Raw genomic sequence first — 21,760 nt, forward strand, 5'->3', positions numbered from 1 at the left:
GGGACCAAGCAGAGTGGGCCTCACTTTGTGTGACAGGATATGCTTGGTTTGGCAGGGAAAGTGACTTTCTACTATTGACTCTCTCACATAATCAGTTACACACGTGTAGCTAATCAGTCAGAAAAGTCAATCTGCTTGGTCTAATTAGAGAAAAAAGGGAAAGATTCTCCCACAGAGAAACACTGCATCTTCACAAAATCCCCAACCAAGTTGACCTGAACGACTTTCTCTCTTCACCAGGACTGAGGTGTTCTTGCTTACTCTAGGATCCACCAACTCTGCCTGCCCCATATACTTGCATTAAATATTCAAAACCTACTTTCATCCACTAACTACCTGATTCATTCAATATCATGATTCATGCTGTCTGGAATTTATTACCTATTTTAAAGCAAAGTTATACCAGGAAACTTCTGCAGGAAGATTTTTGTGTACGGGTAGAGAACGGCCATTGTGATGGGAGGGGAGGGGGAATGGAACGAGAGGAGCCTTGGATACTGCAGACTTTACCAGTTATGTCATGTTGCTTGAATGACTCACTGTAGATGTGATACTGATTTGGACAGTGTTTCTTCAGCCACTTGCACACATCCTGCTGGGTCCACAGGGCCACCGGTTTTGACAGCTTCACTGTAGCTGACTATGAAGAAAGAAAGAAGTATGTTAATGTTGCCCCATGCCTAGAAAGGCGCTTATGTTCAACATCCTAAGTGTGCTAGGTAAAGGCCATAGCCTGAATTCTCTGAAGAGACATACATGACTCTTATTTTCCCCTAACTTCTGCAACCTTGCTCAATATTGAACACACACACACACACACACACACACACACACACACACACACACAGAGAGAGAGAGAGAGAGAGAGAGAGAGAGAGAGAGAGAGAGAGAGAGAGGATGTAAGAAACAGCAATGTAAAATTTTATTTGTTTTTGGGGTTATTATTTCTGCTGGGAAGACCTCTCGCAAGTAGAATTTTCCAAATACTCTAGCAACAAGATAATAGGGTTGCTAAGCAAACACCTAAGGCTTTAGGGGTAAAATAGCCATTGCCAAATGCTTTTCTCTGTTTGCTGGGGGTGTCTAGGTCTCCTCTCTGAACCTCCTGGTGCCTACTATAGCACTTGGCCCAGCAGGCGAGAATAATTATTTCGGAACTGAATGTTAGAGAACTTAGACACCAGCATACTAAAAAGTGCTAGTCTGCCTGGGGGCTCTGGACTCAGGGTGGTCCTGTAGAGCCCAGGAACATTAGTCATGCCACAGTGTGAAAGCAAGGAGTCAATTCTGCCAGCATGTGGGGAATGGTAATAAGATAATGGGAATCCTTAGGCTTTATATAGAAGCCAACTAGTCAAGGCCTTTTACTGCTCACTGCATCTTCCAGTGATCATAAGTCATGAAAAATAAAAATAAAAATAAGTTAAACAGCCAGGGTGAGAAGAGCCCGGCCTTTGATAAATGGTGGACTGCAAACACAGTTATTAATAAGCTGTAGCTTTGTTGTCTTCCCCATGGATTCCAGAAACTTGGGTTAGGCTAGCTGAAACCACCAACATCAATAATTTTATTTTTATCATTCTGGACCAGTGTTTGCCAAAAGAGTAGGGCTGAAATATCGAGAATTCCTTCAGAGACGTTTATTGGTACAGAGAGCACTTATTTTCTTATATTCTTCTTTTACCCTGTTAGATTAAGGTAAGGAGAACACCTCAAATTGGCAGGAGTGTGAATTATATCTTCCAAGCACTTGTTAAAATTTTATTTTTATTTTACAGAGAAAGACTTGCTCAGTTTCAGAACATTCAACAGAAAATAGTAGGTCTGCCATGCAATTATTCTTTGTTTACTTATTAACCTTTACTTATGGAAATGAAATTCTAAGACAAAATGTATTCTCTGTAGTGTTATCTAGTTTGTTTTATAAAATTTTTGAATTACCGCCCACTGTGTCCCAATTTTAAGAAAAAAATATTAAGGGAGAATGATAAAGATAATAATATATTCACCAAGAAATGGAGAGAAGGGAAGGGAATATGCAACACTTACACTTTTTATTAATATGTTTTTAATGAAATGATTCCTTGGGTCATCACATACAAAATAATTACAAACAATGCTTCCACTTTTTATTTAGTGAAGTGTGATGATTTGAATGCCAAAGGCTCCCACAGGCTCCTACACTTTAATACTTGGTCCCCAGGTAGTAAAACTATTTGGGAAGAATTAGAAGGCTTTGTTGGATATGTTCCACTGTGTGTGGCTTGAGCCATTTCTAGTTCTCCCTGTCTCTCTCTGTCTCTGTGTCTCTGTCTCTGTGTCTCTGTCTCTGTCTCTGTCTCTGTCTCTCTGTCTGTCTCTGTCTGTCTCTGTCTGTCTCTCTCTCTCTCTCTCTCTCTCTCTCTCTCTCTCTCTCTCTCTGTCTGCATTGTGGTTATAGATCCAGATGTGAATTTTCAGTTTTTCTTTTCTTTCCCTTCACCATTTTAGAATCTAACTCTCTGAAACCATAAGCCAAATTAAATATTTCTTTTACAAGGTTGACAATGGTACATGTTTTATCACAGCAAAAGGAGAGTAACTAGGACATCATGTAATAATTTTTAATGCTTATCAAATTTAGTTATAATTTTGTAAAATGATGTCATATATGTATATTTTTAAATGAATGTGTATATACTTTTTGTTATATGACTGCAATTACTTTTTCTGATACTAGCAGCTAATGTTTCTGGCCATTAAACTTCAGCCAGGCATGTGAGCATCCTGACCAATGGAGTACAGTGGAATTTATGCTATATTAGTCCTGAGGCTGGGTCATAAAAGACACAGCTTCTATCTGGCTTCTACTTCAGTGTTCCACCTGGGAGCTCAATCATCACACTGTGAGGAAATCCAGACATGTTATGAGATCATATGTAGGAGTTTCGGTCAATCCCTCTCCTGATATCTGCCATCAATCATTAACACATGAACAAACAAACATCAGAGAATTGTAACCCCAAGTCTTGAGTTCTGGCTGAGGATCACAGACACCATACAGGAGAAGCTTCTCAATGTTCCAAATCAATTCTTGGCTCATTACTAGGATTTCTGGTAGTTTGATCTACAACTCTAGTATTGAGATAAGGAAAGAGCTTCTCTATCACTGCATGTCCCTGAGTGTCCTGCGAGTAACAAGATGGATGTTGGCAAGTATAGGCAGAAAGAGCAACTGAATGATTTAATGAGCTGAGATGATTTTCATTAAATCAGTGTTCTTAGACGTGGCTCACTATTCAGCAGCAGGCTTCAGGTTCAGTCTGACTACTTTTGCCTGTGGTCCCCTGAGCTCATGTGGCTACATCAAATATGGTTGCCTCTGCCAACGGCCCTTTTTCTCCATCTCAGGATGCAACCATTTTCCTTCTTCTATTTGAAAACATATGAACTGTTTTCCTAATTTTGATTAGAGAAGGGATCTTTGGGTTTGAAGAATTCCAGTGAGCACATGTTTTTATAGTTGCTGTTGTTTGATACGGATGTTTAATCTTTTTCATTGGCCCACCATGACATTCCTTCACATGATCCTTCACATGATCAAAAATGCTAGTATTTGAGGACTTTTAGGAAGAAATGCACTTTGTAGCATGTTTCACAACTCAGCCCCTCTCGATCTGGCTCTTTCCTACTCTAAAACTTTCCCCTCAGATTAGCTGAATGAGTTTATAGCTGACACATCATTGCCCTGAAACTCCTGTAAGTTTCTTTGAAGTACAACTAATCACATTTTTTGAAGACTCCTATAAACCAGTCAGAAAAGACTGTAAATTAGGATGGGGAAGGCAGGAGGTTGAAGTTGCTTATACATCAATACATTAAACTTCCTTCTCTTGAAAGGTCATCCTTTAACTTGCTTATTCTCTAAGGAACAGAGGACTCGAGCCCCTCAGCCTGGATTCAGAGGATGATTTACCCAAATGTGTCAACTCAACTCAAAGGATCATCAACAGTCCCTATTGGTGCTTATCTTAAATATATGTCTTTAATCATAAACTCGGTGGTTCTGAAGCTAATACCCATGGATACTCCTCATTTTCCCTTCAGACTACACCCTATTACAATTGATTATAAATTTGGTGATGTATGACTTGATTTGTTTTTTTTTTCTTTTTTTCGGAGCTGGGGACTAAACCCAGGGCCTTGCGCTTGCTAGGCAAGTGCTCTACCACTGAGCTAAATCCCCAACCCCTGATGTAAGACTTGTAAGAAGTAAACTTGAGCTGGAGACTGTGCAAACTTAATGGGATATGCCCACATGTAAACATAAACAATGAAATGAAGGATGGGATCAAATTTCTCCTATTAAAATACATTGTTTCGTTTCTCCCTAACCAATGGTGATTAAAAGTCATGCCCCTATTTATCAGTGGACCCTTACTCATGGCTACATCGTTAAATTGTTATTAGTCTGCTACACATTAGCTTGTCAAGATATAGAATTAAGGAATGATAATGACAACAATATCCAGTCCACTCTAGCTTAGGTTTGCTCTCCCTGCGCTTCTCTTCAGCAGCACCAGGACGGTCCTCAGTCAGAGCTCCTTGTAGCGTCATCATTAGCTCCTTCCCAACAGCAATCATTTTTTGAGAGTAAATGCCATAAGCTAACGCCTTTGAAGAGCTGACCCTTTACTTCTGCCTGTGAACTGGAACAATAGGGTGAATCTATTATAGTTCCATGCATGAGATTAGCATGTTGCCCTGCATGGGTGTCTCATCTTTCCTCTGCCCTCCTTTCTTTTGCCTCTCTGTGTTCACACTCTTCTTTGTATCCATTACTACACAATCATTTTCTCATTTTTAAAATAGCTGCCAGGTCTTCTTTTTCCCTCACAGTAGGAGTCTAAACCAAAATAATAGTAGTCCAAACAGCTGAGATGAAAGATTTTGTATTTTCTATGAACAGTAAACTAATAGAAAAAAGTTCTGCCCAAAGGCAAACATTAAAAAAACATTTACCCTAGTTCTTTTTCTGTAAGTTCAGTCCTACCACATTATTCTTCAGTTTACAACCCCAGAGACACTTTTGGTTTGTTTTGCTGCCCTGAAAGAGGCCCGAGGCAGTTTATTATCTTAACCTCTGTGCATTGGGACATGAAGTAGGATTCCAGACATTTCCTTTCTAAACCAGTTCTGGTCTTTATATTGACAAAGTGAAATTTCACACACTTTTCCTTTCTCTTTTACAGGGAGACTTTATGCAAGACTCATATCCTCAAGGGAAAGGTCGTTTGCAAAATATGATTAATTGCAAATTATTCTTATTTGAATTTATCTTGATACAATCATTTTAGCTATGTTCTATAGTAATTTATAATGTGTGTTTAGGCAGAGAAAGTGTGAACACAGGAAGGCAAAGGAAAGGAGGTCAGGACAAGGATGAGACACCTGTGTAGGTCCCGATCTTACCTTCTGCCGCAGACCATATGCTCACGCATGAGGATAGATTTAGTCTGCTGTTCCAATTCACACACAGAAGTAAAGGGTCAGCCTTCATAGGTATCAGTTGATGGTATTTACTCTCCAAACCTGATTGCTGTTGGGATGGAGCTCTGACTGAGGAGTGTCCTGGTGCTACAGAAGAGAAGTGGAGGGAGAGCAAATCTAAAAACTAGAGTGCTATCATTATGACTCCTTAATGCTACACCTTGACAAGCTAATGTGTAGCAGAGAAATAACAATTTCACAATGCAACTTTGGTTAAGAATCAGCTGATAAATAGGGTCATGACGTTTAATCACCATTGATTTGTGAGATATGAAACCGTGTATTTGAATAGTAGGAACTCAGTGCCACCCTCCATTTCATTTTATGTAGTAAATTTCAAGCTTGCCAAGAAAAAAATGAAGCTTTTCTCCTAAGCAATTTAATAATTAAATGCTCTAAAGAAACTTAGTATTGAAGAAACACATTACAAAATGCCTTTAAGAGCAGATTTTATTTTTTAATTTAGTTACCTCTTATCTTTTTGTGCAATACAAATGCTCTCTTAATTTGCTTGGTTTCGAGTTATAAGAGAACACTGTAATTGCTAGCATGTAATTACTGTGTAAAGTCTTTCCTGGATGAGCTTGTATCAGGCCTAAATTGTTGACTGTGAAAGACCAGAGAGCTTAGTTCTTTCATAGTCGTTGGCAGGACAAAGTGAGACTTACAGATGACTACCAGAAAGTGGTAAATATGGCTCCAGCATCATTATAAGTCATTATAGAAGCTGTAGGAGCTTCCTTCCTTCACTTTCCTGAAGTGTCCTGTCTTAGTTGCTTGTCTATTTCTGTGATAAGACACCAAGGGCAGGGCAACTTAAAGGAGAAAGAGTTTATTTTTGGGTTTACAGTTCCAAGGGGTGAGTTTGTATCCATTGTGGTAGAAAGCATGCCAGCAAGCAGGCATCATGTGTTAGAGCAGTCGCTGACATCTAACATGACCGTGGGACAGAGAGAACATACTGGGAATAGCGTGGGCTTCTGAAATCTCATAACCCTTCCCAGTGATACACCTCATCAAACAAGGACACACCTTCTAATCTTTCTCCATCTTTCTCATCACCATATACCCAAGTATTCAGAACCTAAGTCTATAGGGGGCCACTTTTATTCAAACCAACACATTCCCATTCTTTAGCTCCTGTTCTCTTTAGCTGACTGCTCTTGTGTGATCATATTCAAGATTGTAGAAAGAAAAGAGAGGAGAGAAGAAAACACACATTTATATATAATAAACAATGTCTACTTTAGAGACTTTAAATGCTCATTTATTAAGGAAACAATCTCTGAATATGAAAAAGAAATGTGATAGTTCACAAACACTTGAAATAATTAACTTAAAAAGAAGCGCCAATAAAGCCCACTTTAACTCTATCATGGAAAGAGGTTTGTAGAAAATTGTGAAGTTTTTTAACTATTATATTCAGTTGCCAGTCTATGAAGTTCAATTATTTTTTAAATATTATTTTGTGTGCATGTACATGTGTACATGTGCATATGTGTAGGTTAAATATATGTAGTAGCCAGAGGACAAGGTTGGCTGCTATTCCTTAGATACTGTCCATCCTGCTATTTGAGACTGGTCATTTACTGGCCTGGAATTTACTAAATAGACTAGGATGGTTGGGCAGTGAGCCCAGGGATCCATCTGTTTCTTCCCTCCTGGAGCTGAGATCCTAAGTACCTGCTACCTAACTTTGTTTGTTTGTTTGTTTGTTTGTTTGTTTTAGTTTTAAGGATCCAATGAGGGTTCTCATGCTCACAAGTCCATTAGGCATTTTATCATCTAACCTATCTCCCTGACCTATAAAGTTCACTTCCTATGGTCATTCTAGGATGTACCTAAATATATTATGACAGCTCTTAAATTACAGGCTTCTCAAAGAGAAGACAACTCCTTGCCAGAATATTTCCAGGAAACGAAGCAGAACATACGTCTTCTTGGTTGATGGAATGCAAGCAAGAGAAGTGTTACTCCACCTTCTTTCATCTTTTAGCTATGTATTGAACATCACCAGAATTGATATCAAACTTCTCAACTGTGTAGAACCCCTCTGTTAACAGCAACATGTGCAACACTTCAAACACACAGTATGGCTTCATTAGCTTTCTAAAATGGGCTAGAAAACTTTTACTCTCCATTGGCTCCAGTAATTTGTTCATACTTCTTTTTTGTTTATCTGAAATGGGAGTATCCTTAGTGATTTTCTACATGCAAACACACACACACACACACACACACACACACACACACACACACACACACACACACACATGCATACATACTACTGAGAAGCAGAAATCTAGCTCTTTATTGAGCCACACCGTTGACTTATGCTGAATTTACAGGAAGTCTAAACTTTTGAGTCTTCTTCCAGTGAACTGAATTCAAACTCGAGCTGTTGTGTCTGGCAGGCACATTTTTCTAAACCCCAATTCAATTTTTTAGGTTTCAATCCATCATTCCAAACATCCACTAACCATTCTGTTGGCTGTCCTCCCACTTTTGTATCAGCCATGAAAATAAAAGTTCTGTGAGGCTTGCGAACTTTTAAGACTATAACAGAGGGTTAAAGACAGAAGGCTAAGGGACCACTGTTCTAGAAGACTACCGTGTTGGACATTAAAATACATAAAAAAGTGAATGTAGGATGGCCCGAAATGTTCTCTTGTTTCTCCACATTGCAGCTCAGTCATGCCCTTGTTCACCCCTCGGTGCTGCAGACTTACAGGCACAGTGAGTCTGCAGACATCTGAGCCATCAATTAGTTTCTGTTTAAAATCTACCACAAGAGTCCAACTCAGTTTAAGAAATCTAAAATAATAGTTAAAACCTTAGAAATATATTAAAAAGTGTGCATATGCATGTGTTCATATGTGTATGTGATTGTACGTGTGGGCATGTCCGTGTGGGCGTGTCTGTGCGGGCATGGGTGTGTGTTCATGTAGGAATGAGGGACTTCACTTAAGGACTGCTGATCATTCCTGAAATTGAAGATAACGGCATGCTCCCTCCTCCTCCCTCTCACTGCTGTTGCTACACAAAACCCGAACAAACATGGATACAGATTCCAGGTTCTTCCTAAAACTCCACAGCTTTCATAATTATCTATATGAAACTACCTATTCATTATAGGTGATGAATCCCAAACTATATTTCCAGCTCACTCTTTTACTACACTGCTGACTCCAATGTGTAATAGACATTTTGCACATCCAGTCCATAACAGCACAGAAAACTTATCCAAGATGGAGGTCCCATTCTCTCACCCCAAACTGTTCCGTCTGTCTCTTTCAACACATCATCTGATACAGATTGATCCAAGAGATCCCGCATTGATCAAGATTTCCTCCTCTTATACATAGTCATCTGTTTCTCTTACAGTCCGCATAGAATCTACTGGAGAAACCTGAGGGACGTAGGTTCAGGTACATCAAATTCCATCTCTGCTATCATTTCCACTGGAAGATGTGTCATGCTATACCCAGCCAACTGTATCTGAGGGTTCAGTCCACAACTGAATTCTGTTTTCCTTTAGTCTTCATTTTAAACATTTAAAATGATATGAAAAAGACTTCACTCAATCTCCCTACCCAATGCCATTTTTATTATACTCTTGTAATACATTTTTATCTCACTATGATAGTCTCTTTACTATTTAGAAGTGCCAACAATGCCAAGTTATTTTGCTTCAAATTCTCCTATACATACATGTCTAATTTAATACCTCCATAAGCCTCTGCTCCTATATTCTTTTTTTGTAAGGATTACCACCCATGTCTCTCTGTTTAGAAATCCAACATTCCCCCTTCTGATCCTTCCAGTTCATATTACCTCCCTCTCTGTGGCAAGCCATGATGCACACTACAAAATCCACTCATTTTATCTACTGTTTACCACATGACTCATCTCATTGCCTTGTACCTTGCAAAAGGGTTGAGGTCTTTCTCATTCTGTGAGAAATTCCAAGATTTAGAACAGCTTGCTGTACGAGGCACTCAATAATCATCTGGTGAACAAATGGGAGAATTGTCTGGAATGTCACCATACATCATGGCTCCCGTATCCTCAAAGTGTCAGAAAACTGGTTCAAGTCCCAGCTGTGCTCTTGACATTCTCGGGTTGAAGCATCTTTTCTTTGCATTAGATTTTTCTTGTACTGAGCAGAAGTTGCAGAATTTGCAGAAAAAATGCAGTTGGCTAGCACCACAGCACAGCTCACATCTCCCAGTCTCCTTTTTTTTTGATTGTCACAGAGACTGATGAGACAAGAGAAGTTTGGCATTTGGAGCCATAAAGGCTTGCAGCCAACCCTGTCAATTACTACTACTAGGGATCTTGAGATAGTCTGTGGACCACTCTGAATATGCTTCTCACTTCAATATATTACAGATAATCCCTACCCTATGGTATGTGAAATCAATAGAAATTGTTCATCTAAGACATTTAAATAGTGCCTGAGTCCACACATACTATGTGTTCAGATAGAATATATTAATCTATCTTCGATGACATTCATATGCTTCCCAATGTATGGATTCTCAAGCCTCATTTGGAATGGCACAGTGAGCACTGCTACTCTTCAGAGGCCAGACAACTTGAGTTGTGGGCACAATGAAATAGTAAAAAGGACACTGATTACATCTGGGGGAGGTGGGAGGTGGGGAACAGTGGGAATAGTGGAAGGGGGAAATGTATTGTATGAGAGAAGAATAAAAAATGAACTTAAAAGAAAGAGAGATAGAAATACAGCTATTAAAGCAGTAGGATTTAGACAACAGTGGATAAAGACAGATGTGGAGGAAAAGCAAGAAAATACACTGAGAAGGAGAGATGGTAAAAGAACAAAGATACCAAATGAAGTATGGTTTGAGTATGTTTTGATATGTTTTTTTCTTAATCAGACAATCCTATCTATTTTGATAACAGCACAAATATGACTCTGTAGACTTCTGGAGAAGTTATTCACTGGTTTCTGCCTAAGACTCAAGGTCAGCCTAAGACACACTGCCTAAGACTCACTCCCTCTCTTCAGGTACAGTTCTGTATAAAGTGTCCTACTGACATACCAAAGACAGATCTCAGATCCTGCAAGTATTCACACAGCTATTTATAAAGACACATTATTTACCTGTATGTGCAGATGCTGCAAATCTACTCAGATGTGCAGATGATACTGCTTGACAGTGTTACCAGGGGATGCTTGTAAGCTAGGCTGGCAAAATCTAGTGTCTCCAATGTGCATGCTGTTGACAGTGAGGTTTCTAACAATGAAACCTCCCAGAATAAAGAGGCAATCAACAAGACACATGTTGCATTTAGCAACCTGCATTGCTCTGTTTATCAAGGCCTGTTCTTTCTATTAGCTCAGTTACTCATCTTGTCAAGAGAGATAAAGAGAAAGGACCACACTGTACTTTGAGTCAGTTCTGACTTAATAGAGCAGGAAAACCACCACCCAACCACACAGATGAACACAGCTTTCAAGAGATGTGTACTACACGCAAACAAAGGGATAAATACACTCCATGCATGCCCTATTAGCAAGACTTTAGGTGAATGATAGGTGGAGAAAAGCATGAGAAAAATTCATATGAAAAAATATGAACCATTACTATTCAATGCTATTGAATAGTATTATTATCATTGTACACTTCTGCGACAATGACTCCAAAATGACAGTAGAGTGGATTGAAAACAATAATGTCTTCATTTCAAAGGGATTGGGTGCAATATGACTAGAAGCTTTCAGTAATAAATTTGCATCTGTTCCCCTATTTCTTGAGTCTGTTGGATAAGCTGAAGCCATGTGGCTTACCTTGATGAAAGAGCAAGACATAAATAATGTTCGTTCATGAATGAGATGAACTCTTGAGTGAACTTGCATGTTTTTTGCATTCCTTATTCTTTTGAAATCTTTGTGAGAACATGCATTGTCAAGCCTGACCAAAGAGGGCTGGAGAATGTGGCAGAAGAGACTTCTAAGATCATTCCAAACATAGTACTAGAAGCAATGTACTAGAGACTCCAGAAAAATCATCTTGAACCTTTCCAACAATTCATGAAGCACCAACCACATCTGACTTACAGAGAAATCAACTTAGAGAAGGCATGCAACACATATGAAGTCATTGCTAATGAGCTTTATGAATGCACTGGGTATGTATGCAACAAAATTACACATCATACAGACTTAGTACTACTCTAGTTTGATACAACTTATGGAACAAGAATGGTCAGAAATGTGGATTATGTTATTGTTACTCCTGGTGCTACATTGCTTTCTTGATTACTTAATTATGATACATGTGAACAAAGAAGTCTATACCATTGTCTTGGTATGCCTAGAGCAGAGATAAAATAATTTGTTTCTCTATTCTGGCCATTTCCACTTAACTTAAGAATGGAGGACACATTTCCTATGCAATATAATTGGACAGGGATAAATTTTTATTTTAGTGGTATTACAAGTAAAAGGACAATGAAAACATCTATTCTATCTATAATGTAAAATTGAACATAAATTGAAATAAGAACCTCATTTTATTTCAAGTTTTATTTAAAATATTTAATTTACATGATTTTTATAGAAAGCAGATGATAATGAATCCTACAGAATTCGAGTCTACCCTACTCTTGGACCTAAAAAGAAAGCACTCTCTACTACAGTAGAGAATGGGTTATACAGTAGAGAACCAAGCTCCAAAATCTGGAAACATAATGTCTGTGTGAAGTTTACAGTTCTAGACTTAAACTTAAACTTAATGAAGAATACCTCAGCTCCAAGCTCCATGGATTCTTGCTGTCAACTATTCAGCCAAATGATAAATTATTTCAGTGGAAACTTCCAACTTCCACAACATTCATAAAATATACTTCTGTCATTTAAACCACCCAGTCTGTGACTCTTTGTCACGTCATCTAAAGCTAAATCACACAGGACCAAACTAGCCCAGTGACTAGTCAATTGAAATTCAATACCCTAAGAAGCTAAGATTGATGGAGCTTTGAAAATCTCACTAACAGTATATGATCAACAGGAAGATAAACTAACATAGGGTGAATTATTAGATAAATGAGAAAATCCATTTTCTTGTATATTTGCACTTGACTTTTAAGTACTTGCTTTTATATTACTGAAGAAAGAAATAATCGAGGACTTGCTTTGTTAGCATAGCACATTAATTTTATGAACTGTTTTTCCATAACCCATGTCCAGGTTCACATCTTTATGGTCACATTTTCCTCTGAACAAATAATTATGGATCTTTATTTGATTAATAATCTAACTTTTTCTCTTCATAATCATACTATTTACTTTCAAAACTTACTGCTATGAAAGAAAGCATTCAAAAGACTTCTAAGAAGGTATTAAAGTGCACAGCACATTTCATGTTTTGGCAGCTTTTTTTTTCTATGAAATTACACATGGTCTTAAGTCAAGTAAAATACACTCTTCTCCAACTTTAGTTACAATTTACAGAGCTTTTATAGTTATGGTCGTGCATTAAAGGCATGGTCCCCAAGACAAGAAATATATAGATGTAATCAGAGGGGTTCTGCTTCTGTCAATGGAATAATCAACTGATGAATTCAAAATATGAACAGATCATTGGAAGATAGTGAAGCTGTGGAAGGTGGGGGTCATGGCTGGAAATATCAGGTCATTGTGGGCAAGTCTTTGAAGGGGAGATCTGTTATCACTTACTGTTTCCTGCACTCCATGAGATAAGAAGCATTCCTGAGCCATGCACCTCTGCCATGATGTTTCTGTCCTGCTAAAGATCTAGTCACAATGGTATAGGCCAACAGGTCTAGTCTTCCAAAGAAATGAGTCAAACACATCTTTCCTGTTTTAAACTGTTTCTCTCAGATGTCTTCACAGCAATGGAAACTTAGGTGATGTAACTGTCAATGTATTCATGGTTTCTCTCTTGATCTCATTAATTTACTCGGCTTTATCAATTGGTATTTCGGTAAGAATAATCAGAAATTAGGAATTAGCAAATTGTTGCTTTCTTCCTTCATCTATCCATCCATTCCCAATTTCAACTGTATGGATTGTTTTTATAACATTAAATAGTATATTTATATTTATATGAATCTCAAATATAGACTCCTTTAATTTTTTCTACTTGCTTTATTCTTTCAAAGTCCCATAATTGGTCATCCACAGTATTACTATTATGTTGTCAAGACTAACAACATTATTAATTCAATCTGATGGTCTATCCATTCTACTGTTATGATTATAAATTGTTTTGGAGTTAAAAAATGCTCAGCCAATTAGTCTAGCTTACATTATTTTTTCTTGTACCACATTCTTAGCAATCTAAAGTCACATCTTTTGAGAATCATAAAGAAGTTTCCTAACAGGAAAATTGGATATACTTCTCTATTTCCAGCTGGTGGTTTTAATAGGTGTGGCCATCATAGACTCACGAGTTTGAATGCTTGGCCCATAGGGACTGGTGATATTAGGAGGCATGGCCTTGTTACAATAGGTGTGACCTTATTGGAGGTACTGTGTCACAGTCAGGGTGGGCTTTAAGGTCTATGGTCAAGCTATGCCCAGTGTCACAGTCTCTCCCTGCTGCCTATGAATCAATTTACTCTGTCTCTAGCATCATGTCTGCCTTCGAGCCACTTTGTTTCCTGCCATGACAATAGTGGACTAAACCTCTGAAACTATAAGCTAGCTCCAATTATATGTTTTCCTTCATAAGAGCTGACATACTATGATGTCTCTTTATAGTAATAAAACCCAAACTAAGATGCTACATATTGTTGGAATTCATGCCACAGTTTAGTTTAGTTTATATTTTGCAGAAACATTCTTATGAAGTTTTGGGTCTTTTCACTATTTAACTTACTCAATCCTTCCTGCCTCACTCATTCTTAATTGCTGGTCACTCAACACTTCAGTCTTTCTGAATCTCTCCTCTCAACTTTTAGGATTACAGGCAAGAAGTAGCACAGGAAACATTTGCTCTTCAAAACAACACTCCAGCATTTCTAAAGGTTGTAATTATAATCTTCATTTATCAGGTCTTCTGTCCCCACTTTTGAAAGATCTACTCGAAGAAATCCTGGCTACAGGTTAGCCTAGTTTCAGTGGATGGATGGATGGATGGATGGATGGATGGATTCTCTTTTCTCCCTTTCTTAGTTTACAGCTTCTGCTTGCTGGAACATAAGCAGAAGACATTTCATAAGAAACTTTTGCATGTCTTAAAAAGGTTTTATTCTACCCTCACATTTGTTAATGCAATGACTAAATGTGTAATTCTAAGTTGAAAAACAATCTTCCTTACAGCACGGACATCATTACTCTAGTATTTCTACTACCAAATAGCCCTGTGAGAAGGCCAGGACAGTTTCACACCCATTCACTGCCTCTTGTTTATTTACTTTTCTAGCAGGATGTAGGGTTTTAGTTTTATTCTATTTTCAAATGACTTTTTATTGTGGAAATATTTTTAGTACAACATAATTTGTTCATACATTTCTCCTCTCCAGTTCCTCCCTCTTGACCTCCCTACCCACCAAACTTGATGTTTATTTAATATTATCTCCCTTTCTTATTGCTTCTCCCTTTCCCTTCCTCCTTCACATGCACATGCACAGATACACTCACCCCATAAAACAACACAAAAGTAAGAAACATATCCTCCACCAAAGCAGAAATCAAAATAAGCATTTTAAGTTTTCATGAAAATGTGCTTAGCTATGAGACTTCTTCCAGACTAACAGGTATTCACAAATCCCAGTCAATGTAAAGATTAATTTCTCTTTACACCAGCACTACTACTTTTTTGTATATATTTAAAACATAGCTCTTACTCCCTAATTTTAAAACTCAAGTTCGGCTGCTTAACCTGCCATATTTTCCTTCAACTTCTATTATTAAATACAGAACCTTCCAGTTGTTTCAAAATGTTTTTAATTGATATGAAAGGCATGAACTGTGGCATCTTTGTCACACCAACTATACTGTTCAATAGTATGGAGTACACATTCCCTGTGGGGTTGTTATCATCATTCATCTCTAGAACGCACTCCATCTTCAACTTGTATGCCCGCTGAGGGAAGCACTCTGATCCCTCTCTCCCAGGCTCTGTAACGAATATCCTGCTGTTTCTGTAAGTTTGACTACTAAGAGTACCTTGCATCCATATATGATCAGAGAAATTTTGTGGGTGTCTTAGTTTAACAATTATAGTGTCCTCAAGGTTCACTCATGTCATACAATGTGCCAGAATGCCTCATAGTTTTGAGATTGTATTCATTTTTATTTTATGTTTATGGCATTGCGCCTGTATACATGCATCGATACTAGGGACATGCATTGCCAAAGAATGGCAGAAAAGGGCACAACATACTCTGGAGTTGGAGTTGCAGCCGTGAATCACTGAGTGCTCGATGGCAACTGAACCCTGTCTTCTGGAATAGCGATCACTATCCTTAACTGCTGATCCATCTCTCCAGCGTCAAAACTCTTCTTTGATGCTGAAAAATCATCACCTGTCCATACATTTTTGCGCTGTATTTACCCATTCATTTAACTATGGACAATTCCTCAGCATTACCTTCCTCATACTAAGGAGGACTGATACCATATAACAAGAACTGAGGCTATGAAATCAGGAGGGCTTCCTCCCTCTGGTTGGGAAACACTTGTGCTTTGAGGTAAGCTGGAGGATAGTGTATGGATCTAGGCAATATTTTCCAAGAAGATGCCACATTCCTGTGCCTATGTCAGTATTTCTGTGACAGGGTTGGAATAGGGGCGACTTTTACTCTTTTAGCTTGTGAATGATACTTCAGTGGGCATGGATGTACAAATACCTTTGAGATTCTGCTTTTAGTTCATTGAGGTAAATGGCTCAGATATTGAACATTTACATTTAGCAAAAAATGCCTTTCTCACATACCATATACTATCTCTCCCTACATTAGGGAAACCATGGACCAAACACAATCTCTTGCATATTACAAGTTAATAAACAGTCTTTATATTTTTAAGTGGTTGAAACTAAAAAAAGAAGACAGAAATTTTATGAAATAGAAAAATCACGAGCAGCTCAAAGTTCATTTTCCTCAGCACTGTGTTGTGCCAGAACCTGTCCATGCACATTGGCCTTCATGCTACAAATATCTGGGGTGAATAAAGTTGAGAGGCTTGCAGAGATGAAAATATGTACTCCCTGTCCCTTTACAGAAAAGGTTTGCTGACTATTTCATTTGTATTGCTTCTGGCCACTTAGATTTTGCAATCTGTTAATTTCTTCCTTATCATGGCTACTTTCGGTTACTGTCCCACAACTTTAGTCAGTTGTTTGAAGTAACAATCCATCTTCCCACTTCTTCAGTACTACTCAAACTCTAGTTGGGTTCCCTTCACATCCATCTACTGAAATACTTCTGTCATGATCCCTCACGAATGTAGATTGCTAATTTCAGCATCACACTTTCAGTCAGGTCATCTGGTGGTCCCATGTGGTACAATAGTGTACACTTTATTTTGAAACACAGACTTTACTTGACTTCCATTTATCCTTCTGATACCCTTTCTCTATATTCGTGGCTACTCCTGTCTTTGCTCAATCTGTATGGTGTACTTTAGCGTTTTGTCATAAAACTTCTACTATATGCTTTTACTCTCTGCAGGATAATTTCAAGCCTGGGCTTTCAATATTGTCAAAACACCAACACTGAATTTTTACAAACACACATACAAACACAAACACACACACACATACACACACAGGGAGAGACAGAGAAAGAGACAGAGAGTGAGACAGAGAGAGAGACAGAGAGACAGAGAGACAGAGACAGAAAGACAGACAGAGAGTGAGACTGAGAAACAGAGAAATAGAGACAAAGTGGTTACTATTTCTCCCTACTGCTGACTCATCTATAAGTTGTCTGCTTGATAATTCAGAAGCCCATGAGGATCTTCAAACTTCACATGCTCAAAGCCTATGGAAACATGCTCATTTACCAATGTTTCTGCATCCTGGCGTATACTGGACATCCTGTCTAACTCATATATTTCTCTCTAGCTCTACAAAAATATTTATCAACCCATATACATATACATATACACATGCAAGACTGTGGCGTCTGTGTGGAAAACATCAGCTCAGTTGACACACTAAATTCTACCTTAGTTCAAATCATATACTTCTTGCCTAGAAGGAGCAAATTTATCCTTATTTCCAAATTTCCATATTTGGCAACTTATAATCCATCTTTTGCAACATAAAGAAGGAAAGCCCGAGACAGTATGTAAATACCACTAGGACCTACATTGAATGGCCTTCTACTTACAATAAAACCCAGAGTCTGTCGTCCACTCTGGAGTGACCTCTCCCACCGTATCTAATCCTTTTCTTTGTCTTGCTTTTGAGGTCCCCAAACCAAGAAATTCTAGCTCGTTTCACATTGCTCCAGTATACTGAAGCCATTCTGACTTTAGACCAGCTCATTGAAGCCAGCTCTATTCTCAGGGATAGTTTGGGTTTTTCCATTCAGAACTCAATTTAAGTGTCATCTCAGAATTGCTCTTGGCCACATATAAGATATGCTTAATGCACTGTATTTTGATTAGAGTCCTTATATGTAATATTTCTATACTCATGTGGCACAATATTCCCTGAAGCTAACATGTGTAACGCAGTACACATTCTGTAGACGAGTACACTGTACAACCATGTGGAACTCTCTCCACTATTCAACTTCTTCCTCCACGAAACACTAATTCTAGAAGTGAGAATACAGAATAAGCATTTGTAATCCTTTGAGGGTTCTTTCTGCCCCAATGTGGTAAACGAGTGCTACTTAGATGCACTCACGAGACAGAGCCAAGCAACGGCGCACCCTGCAATGACTAGCTTTGCCCCTGTAAATCTGAATCTGAAAATAATGATGGTTTTCCTTTCTCCCCTCTTCCATTGCTATGAGCTGAGTAACTGTTAAGGCTTGCCACTGTATTAAGTGTTGGATATTGAACAAAGAGTCCACAAGCAACAAGAGACCTTTCCTTAACTGCACACAGTCCACGCTCATGTGTAAGAGGAAAACTGCAAGAAGTCTGAACACGGGAGGGTGCTGAGCCTGAGAGCCATTCTGACGCTGCAGAATTATGGTTTCACATACCCAGCATTTCATCTCGGCTTTCTCACTTTCCCGCTTCCTCACTGTGCAGTTGTAAGTATGGAATCTCATTTCTCCACCTCTCTGCTTCCCCATAAAGGAAACAGGGGCATGGTATCTATTCAACATGTTTGCTCTGAGTATTTATTTAGCTACAACATAAAAGGAAAACGTACTCTTTAGTTCAAGTGTTAATCCTAACAGTTATGGCTATTTCATGATCCCTGCTGGTACTGTTACTACTAGTACTGTAGCCGCCATCCTTGCTGTTGAGATCGCATGGGATAGGTGGAAATTGAAGAAAAAACTGCGCGTCTTAGAAATTTTTGTTGGCAGCTACGAAATAAGTCTTACTTGTTATTTACCATTAACACAATTTGTCCAGACTCCTGAGAACACAAAAGGTTGTGGGTATCATTTTATAGCCCCCCCAAATTTAGTGTGAAAGATATAGATCATTGGACCATATCCCAGCCCTTTGAGACCCAGGTACAGAGCTGACTATTATTGTCAGGAAAATTGCATTATCCTCTCTGTCTGGCCACAAAGATCCAGTTACACACAGATCCTTGCTCCCAGTTAGAATGCACACTTTATCCAAGAGGAAACATGGTCAACTGCTCAGCCTTGGCTTCCAATCCGATTTGTCTTTTGGGCCTTCAAGGCTGACTGCCTTCTCTAGGGAGCATCATTTAGGGCCAGAAATAGAAATCTGGAATCACATGGAGAACACTCGTTCTGTTCATAAATACGTCTTGTGGCAGTGAAATCTGGGATCCCATTGAAATGCTTAACAACCCCATAAGAATAAAAGCTCTCCCAGTTGAAGGCAGCACCCGAGTCCATGCAAATGAGCAATGACACTATGAGAGGACCACAGATCAGATTTTCTCTTTGACTAAATAACATTTCTCTACAAAACACGATCTAAGATAGCTCTTGTACCTTTTTGTCCTTTCTACTTCCTCTGATCCTTTCTCTAAAATAAACTATTCCTTAGTTTCTCTATTCTATTTCCATTGTCCGCTTGATATAGCCAGATCGTTAAATTAAAACCCACTACCCTGTGTCTTTACATGTGCCTAATTTTCTATTTCTATTCTGGGGCCTCACTCTGGTCCTTTAGCTATTTAGCATTCTAAGCAAATGCAAGAAGAGGCTGAAGGCTCAAAGGCATCTCCTGCATTTCTTCACCCCTCTGATTCGAAAGCACATTACCTTAATAATAAAATATCTGGGTTAAACATTTGATCTGGTGAGCAGAAAGAGTCCAGCGCTGTCCTGATCTTTAAAGAAAACTCCTTGAAAGAATTCCAAACTGATTTTCCACGGACTCTCCAGTCCTCAATCACATTATTTTTCTGTGCCTTTCATACATCAGCAGAGCCCTTCAGAGTCATTTGGGATTATTGATTATGAAGGAGCAAAAATCTTTCACACTGCAAGCAGGGTGACAGCAGCCTCTCTCTTAGGTCGCTTTTCAATCAGTACTTGTGCTCATCAAATGGATTTCATTCCACAGTTCTTCTTAGACTCAAACCGTTTTTTAAGGTACTATTACTTGTTGAGAAGTGACCATATAAGAAGTCTAAAATCTGTAGATTTAATGTGCCCAACAGTTCATTTCATGCACCGTTTGCTTCATTGTTCAAAGTAAACAGTAGTTTAAGTCTCCATGTGTGTATTCTTTTCAGGACTTCAGTTTTTTAGAATATTAGCATATCACTTTAAAAAATCTGCCACACCAGAAAGGAGTCAAACAATACTTTATAATCTGTCACATTAACTTTATGGTTCCTATTTGCGAAGCATTCTTGTTGATAAGGTTAACATATTCAGTGGCACTTTTCCATGTTTTCTTATTTCTCCCTTTAAACAAGATGACTTCCAAAAAATGGACGATGGTACAAAGGGCAGAGCTGAGCACATGGGAAGTGTCTCTGCATATCACAACTCTAATTATTAAACAGCCACTTAAAACTAACAAACCATTATTAACCCTGGATGATTTTGGGTCAGATCCATGCAAAGATGTTCAGATCTGTCAAATAAGTGTGCCCAAGTAACTCTAAGAAGTTTAAAAGGAAACTTAAATATGAGGTTTTAATACCAAGTCCAGGGCAAAGGGCTCTAGGTAGTTTTTGGCCCTTGTAGACTAACACAAGTATTTGTTTAGGTATAAAATATGTAACAAAGTGTCTACAACACACTAGACCCCCTAAGATACACTGGGTGAGCAGGAGTGATAAAACTCACAGGTAGCACCTGAACCCACAAGCCAACACTGACAAAAGCCACACAGCCAATAAATCTGGCAGAGGCAAGAGTTGCAATAAAGGTGATGGGCGTGGTGAGGAAGGGTTTACTTCAGACAAAGTGATTATACTTGTTGTCTATGGTAACCAGTCACTGAGATAAAAACTTTGTAGACATTTTACATACGATTAACATTTCCAAACTTCAGCGTGGAGGAAAGCATCAACTCAAATTTGTGCTACAATATTGATTTGAAAAACCTCAGCTTTTCAATAAAAATAGTTTTTGTTTTGTTTCTAGAAATAACACGACTTAATTTGCTTTAAATTACAATAAGGTATTTTCCATAAAGTATGATCCACCGCATTAGTCTTTCTTTTCTATGAACTAAGGGAAAAAAAACACTGAAAGAATTTGATATATACCCCAGCTTGCCTCAAAATTATAACCCTCTTGCCTCAGCCTCATGACTGCTAAGATCACAAGTATGTCCAGTTATACCTTGTTTCCACGAATTACTGAAATGCGGACTTCCCTAGCATAGCACAATTACTATAGCCTATAACCACACATGGCATTTTAGTGTTTGATGGGCTAGGGATATAAAATCACAAATAACCACCTCTAAAGCAGAGAAAAGGTTCGTTACTAACTCAAATTCATCTATTCAGAGCGTATTCAGCATTTATTTGGGAGACATTGAGATGGCAAAGCAGATTTGAAGTCAACAGCATCAAAACGGTACCGCAGGTGATTTAGGAACATGGTATTTAATAGACATGCAAAAATGGAGTCAAGCAGGAGATAAATTCAGCAT

At 38.4% G+C, this 21,760-nt stretch overlaps 1 protein-coding gene across 6 annotated transcripts in view; it reads right to left on the reverse strand.

Annotated features, from left to right (window-relative positions):
- The window catches only part of Samd12 (sterile alpha motif domain containing 12), a 497,054-nt gene that overhangs the window by 295,269 nt on the left and 180,025 nt on the right, over window positions 1-21,760 (reverse strand). For 3 of the 6 annotated variants that reach the window (XM_087558010.1, XM_087558008.1, XM_087558009.1), the window contains exon 3: window positions 541-640. In XM_087558010.1, coding sequence (XP_087414136.1) covers window positions 541-640 — 100 coding nt within the window. Of the gene's footprint in view, window positions 1-510; window positions 641-21,760 lie in introns of all 6 variants that reach the window. The other 3 variants (NM_001438538.1, NM_001438537.1, XM_087558007.1) reach the window with 1 other exon arrangement.

This window comes from Rattus norvegicus, chromosome 7, assembly GCF_021556685.1.
Source record: "Rattus norvegicus strain SHRSP/BbbUtx chromosome 7, alternate assembly SHRSP_T2T, whole genome shotgun sequence".
Taxonomy (NCBI): Eukaryota; Metazoa; Chordata; class Mammalia; order Rodentia; family Muridae; genus Rattus; species Rattus norvegicus.